The 8,661-nt window shown below is 46.0% G+C and overlaps 1 protein-coding gene across 1 annotated transcript; it reads right to left on the minus strand.

Moving 5' to 3' along the window:
• Positions 1-507: 507 nt before the first annotated feature.
• ccnd2a (cyclin D2, a) lies at positions 508-4,684 on the minus strand (the record flags this gene model as incomplete). The annotated part of the gene is given in 3 exon segments (XM_036126915.1): positions 508-667; positions 2,640-2,855; positions 4,146-4,684. Coding segments are annotated over 3 exon segments (571 nt in total), but the record flags the coding sequence as incomplete, so codon positions are not given.
• Between the last annotated feature and the right edge of the window lie 3,977 nt (positions 4,685-8,661).

An 8,661-nucleotide genomic window follows, 5' to 3' on the forward strand; every position in this document is an offset into this window, starting at 1 on the left:
TTTTATTCTGCTTTGCAGAGATATTGGGACTTATTCCTGCTTTTCTAAAACGTAGCTATGCAGCTGATGCATGTCAGGTGAGTCTATTTCCCTCTGGTAATGAAATGCACTCGATGGAACCACGTTCTCATCATATGTGAGCTCATAGCTACAGGTTGGGAAGATGCATTTCTAAAACGCTTGCAGGCCACGCTGCAGGTCAGAGCCAGCCTGAGAAAACAGCGACTGCTTGGATCCGCCTGCTGCACCAGCGGCAGGAATACGTCTAGGATGCAGCGTCAGTTACGAGAACAAACCACTTTTAGCACTTCTGACATGTGCATCTCTGTGTGCTGTACAACCTTTGTTAATATGACGCTTTGCTGTTTGGAGGCACAACATGGAGGGACATCCATGCAACCGTCATCTATAGCCGCCATCTATAGCAGGGCCTCGGCGCCTGCCTGCACAGCTCATTGGGGTAACTGGACCCCGGCTGTGGGGTCGTCTGCTCCTCCTGGGTCCTACCTGTGGCACAGAGCGCGATGAAGGTCTGGACGTGCTTCCGTATAAGTGCCAGCTTATCCTCGGGCAGCGGCAGCCTCCTCACAATGTGCTCAATGAAGTCGTTTGGTGTTACTGCTGCCAAGTTCCACTTCAACTTCCCCAAAACCACCAGTTCCCATTCCTGCAGCGGGAGAGCAGAGAGAGCAGAGAGCATTTGCAACGATTCAAAGAACATAAAAACGCCTGTAGATGCTGTGGATGACAGACTGCAGCCCTTCAGAGTCTGAGCCGGCGAACATGTTCAGGGTAAAGGTGGTTGTCTTTAAGCCAGCCTCTGATTGGCCAGCCGTGCCGCCGTCCAGGTGACCTCAGCACTGTCTCCACCTCGCCTCTCTGTCTGGCATCCCGGGACTTTCCTAAAGAGGCCCGTCAGAGGTTCCACTGTGTGAGCAGAGGGACGGATGGCAGCGCCGCATTTCTCTGGGACTAAAAGTTTTCCTGCACCTCTGACTGTAGAACGGTTTGAACTGATTTGGTCTGACCGCCAGCAGATCAGCGCAGAATGCCCAGCAGGCAGGATTAGTCCAGAGCGTGGCTGCGTGAGCTTCACGGTTGTTCCGACATGTTGTTCCTTTCACTTCCTAACGGAGGTGACTAATGGGAGGGATGGTGAGTAATCTGGGGGGGGGGGGGGGGGGGGATCTGGGTTGGTCCCTGCAGCACCACAGCCTCGTGGCTTTAGATGCTCCTGAAACTGCATGGAGGATTCAGCAGCTGCTGCTGGACCTGCAGTCAGGAGGCAGCTTTTAGATTTTCCTTCAGGAACATTTAAACTGAGGAAATATTGTGTTGCACTGATAAATCTGGGTTGTTGCATGTTTGCTGCCTCCTGGTCACAAACACCTCTCCTCCCAACGCAGCGGCTCATGAAGCTACAGGGAAAGCCTCTGAGTGGCCTTGCAACACATATGCGATGCTGACAGAGTGGCAGGCAGTCACCCACTTCCTTCTGCTTCTGCCTTCCTCTAGTCACACCTTCTCTGCAAGATTCTGGTTCCTTTAAAAGAAATGGTTACTAAAGATGAGCACCAAAAAGGATCACATGCCCCGAGCAGCTGATCTCTTGCTTCCTGTATGTGCATGTCAGCCAAACTGCTGCCTTATACAGAAACACAGAGCGGAGGCCTCGGCGCAGCAGTTCAAGGACTGACTGGCTCAGTTTAAACATAAAACAAGGGCAGAATTCTCTGCTGGGTTGGACCAGACTGCAGCTCCCTTTTAGCGCACGTTTAACACACCCAGAAACAAAAAAGAGATTAAACCGTTTCAGAATATTATCAGAAACCAACAAAACCAGAAGCAGCTCCTCAGGAAACGGAGCAGACTGCAGCGATTGGCTGAGAGGGCAGTCAGGCAACGCAGCAGGCCCACAACTATCAGCCTCGTCTTTCACAACATGGGTGGGATTGGCTGTCGTCTCCCCAGGAATGTCTCTGTAGCACCACAGAGCAGTGTGGAAACTCTTCTCACAGACGAACTGGCCTAATTAATTAGTGTGCCGGCCCAGCTGATGGCACATATTAACAGGCCAAATCAAGCAGGACCCACAACTTACATTAAATCCTGTTCTCCCCAGCATCCCTGACCAGAACCTAGCAGCGTGTCCTGCAGCTGTGTGACGCTGACATAAGGTGATAAATGCATCTGTGACTGTGAGGGCTAAGCTGTAAAAGGCATCTGAATGTGTGCGTCCCTCTCCGGCTGACAGGAACACAGTCACAACTTTGGCTGCAGTTCCAGTGACCTCGTTGATCTGTGCGAATTTCTGCCACCAGGTGGCGGTAGAGACCGCGCCTGGTGCGGCTGGGCAGTTGCAGCAGGCGGCCTGTAGGGTTCTGCGCAGCAGGAACAAGCCGGAGGAGCTGCGCGCTGTGGCTCCGCGTTTCATGCGCCTCAGAGCAGGAGGCACACGGCGGCGCAGGAACCACCATGCCGCTCATTAATATCTCTATACAATATTTATCTAAATTAATACACCAAAAAATATACGAAAAATATGCAGAAAAAATCTTACGCCTTTTTGTCTTAATGCAGCTGATTTTTACACAAGGAAATGGAAATTAGAGAGAAGAGTTGAAGCGACTGTTGCTTACCAGCAGCTCCTGTGGTCTAATGGAGTTATCTGTGTAGATGCAAAGCTTCTCTGCCGTTAATGGACGAGTCTCCTTCAATTTGGAGGCAAGAAACATGCAGACTGCTCCCAGCAGCTGCAGGTTGCACTTTTTGATCGGTACCACTGCTAAAAATCTGTCCAAGTAGTTCATGGCCAGAGGAAAAACTTCTTCCTCGCACTTCTGCTCCTCGCAGACCTGAATGAAGAGACAGCAGAGGACGATGGCAGTTTTAATCCATCACACAGCCTGGATGCATAGAAAACTTTTATGCTAAAACGAAATAAAAGAGTAATCACACAAAGAGCGCATATAATTTCAGTGACACCCATAGTTGGGGCCCGGCCAAGAATTTGGCCCAGCCCAAACTGATTGCGACATCAAACATTAATTCCAAATCAATTTCCTTACATAAAACCAAAAAATGTCGGATCCATACAGTCAATGGAGCTGAATTCCTGCAATTCATTCACCAAGAAATGAATTCAAGTCGCAAAGAGCCGAGCCAAAAAAACCCTCCCCGACAGCGCAGCACACGGAAACGGGCTTTTTCCTCAGTCGTCATATTTTCATAAAATATTTAAAAATATAAATAAATTATCTAGACTCTTTTTCTTCGCGTGATAATCCTCAGGGGGGACTTCCACATCATAGCCGACCATTCCCATCCACATCCAGCCGCGATAAATTTGATTAAAACGTCAAAATCAGAAGCGAGTCGCGACTCGTCGGTCCGAAGTGCGTCACCCCGGAGCCGATATAATTATTTCAAAAATTAATTAAAAATCTCCAGTAGGTCGCATCGTGGCGATATTGGTATTAAAATAAAGCTCAGGGGGTCTGCTTGCTTCCCATGCAGGTGTCGATCGCAGATCTTCAAGCAATCGCCAGAAATGGAACGTAATTCCTGAGAAAGCGCCGGGCAGCAGCAGGCCCTCGCCCTTCCGACATTTTAAACAGATCCCCTGGATGTTGGCATCGCTTTGGGGGCTCATGTCTGCATTTAGCGCACACCTGAGCGTCTCCCCCGACGTTACCGAACCTGCTCACAACCTGTTATAGCGGGACTGGGTCTGTAAATGAGCTTAATAAGCAACAAGCGCTCCTGTGAAAAGCAACATGGCGATAAGAGCACAAGGCAGCGCTGCATGGAGGAGTGCATACGTGTGCATGGAAACATTCATGTCATCTGAAATAACAGCAGATTTGAGCAATCCTCCGAACTGCGGTGCAGACAGCGGCAGGAGGAACTTCTGGGCTCTCCCTGGTACCAGAACCAGAACCAGAGAGCCAGGCAGAGGATCGGACTTTAAAATGAAAAATGTGCCTGCATCGACATATTAGGTCAACAGCAGGCTCCGTCTGTCGGAAAACCATCTATGCGTCAAATATGCAGCCGACAAACGACAAACACGGTCCAGAAGGTCTGAAGCGACAACGAGAGGCTTTACAGCCGAGCACGGAAATAAGAGTTGTGAGCGTCGGTACCTCCAACATCCAAGTAGCGACCATCCTCCTCATAAAAGGCTGAATGTCTTTCTGGACGCCTTTGAAATAAGAATACTGGGGCAGAAACCTCTCCTCGATAGTCAGCAACCTCTGCAGAACTCTGTCGTCGCGCAGGAGGTTCGGATCGGGACGAGCTCGTATGTTGGTGTCCATTTCGAGGCAGAGCAGCTCCATGGTGTTGGAGGCGGAAGGGGGATCTTTCAACTTCACTTATTGAAATAAAAGCGTAGAAAACGTCCTCCCGACGCGTAAAAGCTGCGCTGCGCCGCGAAAAGGCAGACAAGTAGCAGGGAGAGAGTTTTAGAGGCATAAAAGTGAGACTGCAGGGGCTCCGAGAGTCGTCCTGCCTCTCCTTGGTAACAACTTTTTTCTCCCCCTCTCTCTCCACAGTGCGCCTCTATATCATCCGCTGAGCGCATTTGAAGCCTGCCCTGCGTGCGCAACTGACGCAATTTTCCTCATCGGGTGCGTGAGGCAGATGCATCACTGTTGCTCTGTCCCTTTCTCTTTCTGTCCTGCAGCAGAGACACAGGCGGCTCAGATCAACGCAGACACCTACAGCTCAGCTTTACAGCTTTTTGTAAATGAATGTCCTGTTATCAAGGTGTAAGAGTCATTTTAGCGACACCAACCAGACATGAAGGGCCCTGAAAGCTTAGAGTCTATTGGAGTTTTAAACCATTTAAGATTACAGAAACACCGAATGAGGTCATCAGCAGCGCTACTTTGCTCCATTACTAGTGAACTTGAGTTTGCATGTGAACGACAAGCAGCTGCTGGCTGCTTTCTGTCCGCCGGCCTCAGCCAACATCAGCACAACCTGTTGCATGTGGAAACTTTCTGCGTGGAGAAGTAGCTTAATGCGTGTTACATGTTGAGATGCATGCAAGAGCGCCCTGAGAGGACACCACCACCCTCCACCCACACACACACACACACACACACACACACACACACACACACACACACACACACACACACACACACACACACACACACACACACACACACACACACACACACACACACACAGTCTTACGTGTTACTTTTTTATAGAAGCCACGAACAGCTTCTGGTATATGAGATAGCTTTCTAGGAAATTTAAGCAGCGTTGATTTTTTTTCTTTCTCTTTTCTGCATTATCTTCTCCTGCAGATAACAGAAAGATGAGACTCGTTTGCTTCGCCTCACTGACACATATTAAGCGGTTCCTGCTCTAAATGGCCATTATTTTTGGACTTCGGGTGTCATTTACATGGAAAACAAGCAGGTGGAAACCAGGCCGAGGGCAGATAATTAAAAAAATAACTGCCAACATGATTTAGCAGCACATACAGTCACAAAGGGAATCTGCATGTGTAAATATGTTAATCCCCGTCCCATTCTTAGTCGACTTCAAAGCCCGAGGCTTGAATGAAACGAGCCATGAGCGCATGAGGGGAAGACCGAGGGCTGCTAAGTCCCCGCAGCCATAGAGCTGTTCATTTGCACCCAGGCTCGGTGGCTGAGCGGGGATGCATGAGAGAGAAGTGGGGAAATGTCTCTTTAAAGTTTTTTCTTCCCAGTCGAAGTTTTTTCTCCTCCCTGCGAGTCTAGCCAATAGCGCTGAGCCGACGCGGTGCGATTGTTACTGGGCAGACTTTATCTTTACCTCCTCTCTCTCCTCCCTCTCCCTGTGGTGGTCATTTGTCAGTGGGTGTCCATCAGGGATGCCTGCTGCACCCCCCACCCCAAGCCCACCTGACCCCCGCCCCAACTGACTGAGGGAAGGAGCCTTAAAACTGACAGTCTGCACTTTTAAACTCGAGTCTGAGACGGAACCAAATGTTTTATGCCACACACTTAAAAAAAAAAAAAAAAAAAAAACGAGTTAATTGTTCAAATTGGGATTTAGCTGCTCGTCCAAACTGCTGAACTAACCAGACTTTGAAATTTAAAACTTTACACAATAACCAGTCAAGGATCAAAATCTATTAAAATAAATAAAAAATAATTTCTGAGGGAAAAATATTCTACAGACTTTAAGAGACAACGGCTTTAGGTGGAAACTAAAGGTTTTAGTCCAGCAGAAGCAGATGGGACTCTAACAAAGCTCCAAGATGCGCAATGACGCACATTTAACGCGTCATCCCCAAATATTCCTCACCAGGTGATGTCGGCAACAGTTGCTTTTATTTTCTTTGCTACGAGCAAAGCAACATAATTGCTCAATTTTCATTCACAAAACAGACTAAAATCCTGTTTACCACAGCAGGTGAACAAAGGACCAATTTATTAAAAACTGGACATTTTTCCACAGGATGCTCGTTGAAATAATAAATATTTTCTTATTGAACTGGTCAGTCTGGAGCTGATTCTCCACCTGAGCATCTCTAAGCTGCACATCCTCACATCCAACCCGGGGTCCCTTGATTCTGTCAGCCAGAAGAGCCGCAGCAGCGCCTCTTGTCCCCGGAAGTATTCAATTATCACATCCTGCCTGTCAGAAACCAGACCGAGTCAAGACATTAGTCAGCTCCAGGCAGACTGGGACGGAACCGCTCACCAGAAACACCAAGTTCGAAAGTTTGATTGAGAACTGCAGATTACGCTGTAAGAAACATATTTCGGTCTGAGTCACGTCTTTAATTTAAAAGAAAAATAAATTCCCGAAAAACAAACACTGACTCCTCCATGGCTCACCGCTTTAAACCCGACGCTGAGTTTCTTTTATTCTCAGAGGCTGAACGTTTCAGCACGTTTTGCGTAAAGTGATGTTTGAGTGAGAGGAGGTGAGTCCACCCTGGAGGAGGGACTGGTCTCCACGCACCCCCACCCGGCGCAGCAGCCAATCAGCAGGCGGCCTCCCCGCCGCTCTTACCGGCACCAGACGGAGCTGAGGTCGGCTCGGTTCTCCCGCAGAACCGGAACGTGTCGGAGGGGAATTCAGAGGAACCGAGGAATAAAGAAATGACAGCAGCGACTGCTTCTGGACACCAAAGCCACCGAGACACGCATTCCACAGCCTCGGCTTTTTAAATCTATTTTTAAAGAATAATTTGTTCTTAAAAACGCCAAAAAAAATCCACCTAAAGATGGAATCTTTACATTTAAAAATAATTAAAATCGCAGCAGTTTAACGCAATTAATGTGAATTAATTAGACTGGACAGAAGATAGAAATTAAACAGGAATTTACAGAAAATAAAAATTTAGAATAAATATTTTTTTTCTGTGTATTTGGCACATAATTGTTCAGGATAACGATGAAGAGGTCGGTTGCATTTGAGGAAGGCTTTCTGTTTTTTTTTTTTTTTTTATCTCTAGCAGAGTAAACTATGAAGATTTAATTTGTCCTTAAAGAATCTGGAGGAACTTGTTTTGGAAGATCAGATCTCTGCAGGTATGTGTGAGAAGTTGCCTAAATCCAACAATCCTGCAGCAACAAGTCAGCAACTGCTGCAGAGGAAACGTTCCTGAGATCATTATCTGCTCCATTCTGTCAGAACAAATACAATTAAAGCGAAACTACAGCAATCTGATGGCATTATTTATTAAAATACATGAAAATTATTACATTTATAAATTCATTAAATTTATTTATTTAGAAAACATTTATTTAGTAATTTCAGTCAGCTCTTATTTTATATCAGGGCTTTGAAGGTTTTCAAAATTAAGAATTTTACCCCAAAAATATTTTTTTAAATTATTTTTAGAAATTAAATAATAATTTATATAAAAAAGTCGTTATCTTCAGATTTCTATTTAGCAATATAACAACATGAGGAAATGCTAGAACCTATTTTTAAAATGATTATTATTTATTTAGAAAAAATTATGTAAATAGTGTGTTTCATTTGCATTCTGTTAACATACAAAAATAATTAACCAGAGATACGACAAAGTAAAAGATGCAAAATAACTGTTAAAAAGAGGATTATTTGGTTAAAAGCTGATATTTGTGCTGCAAATGTATCTTTTATTTCTAGAAACATTTCCACAGCCTTAATAATCAGCAGCTTCAGGTGAGATCATTCCTGCAGCCCTGACCACTGGAAATAAATCCGCCGAGTTTATTCAACAACTGAACGGTGAATTGTGCAGTGAAGCAAGAGCAGGAAAACAATTCTGCCATTGTTCAAGAAAACAGAAAATCTAATTTAAAAAGAAGAAAACTGTTTCAACTTGATGATTTTCTCTGGATTCTCACAAAAACAACGTCTAGCCACCAGATCGACCCATTTGTTTATCAAGCCCACATTTCCTCATTTCTGCTGTTTGTCTCTGTGCTTGAATAGCTGCAGATGTGTGTGTGTGTGTGTGCGTGTGTGTGTGTGTGTGTGTGTGTGTGCCAAACAACAACAATTCACTGAGAAGTTACTCATCCACGATCAGAAAACAGACATCATGCAAAGTTTTACTGGAAAATCTTTTGTCCAGCTGAGCAGCGCTGAAGCAGCACAAACTGGAGAAGAAAACCAGCCGATCAACCTGGAGCAACAATTTAATTTGTCTTT

This window comes from Fundulus heteroclitus, chromosome 2, assembly GCF_011125445.2.
Source record: "Fundulus heteroclitus isolate FHET01 chromosome 2, MU-UCD_Fhet_4.1, whole genome shotgun sequence".
Taxonomy (NCBI): Eukaryota; Metazoa; Chordata; class Actinopteri; order Cyprinodontiformes; family Fundulidae; genus Fundulus; species Fundulus heteroclitus.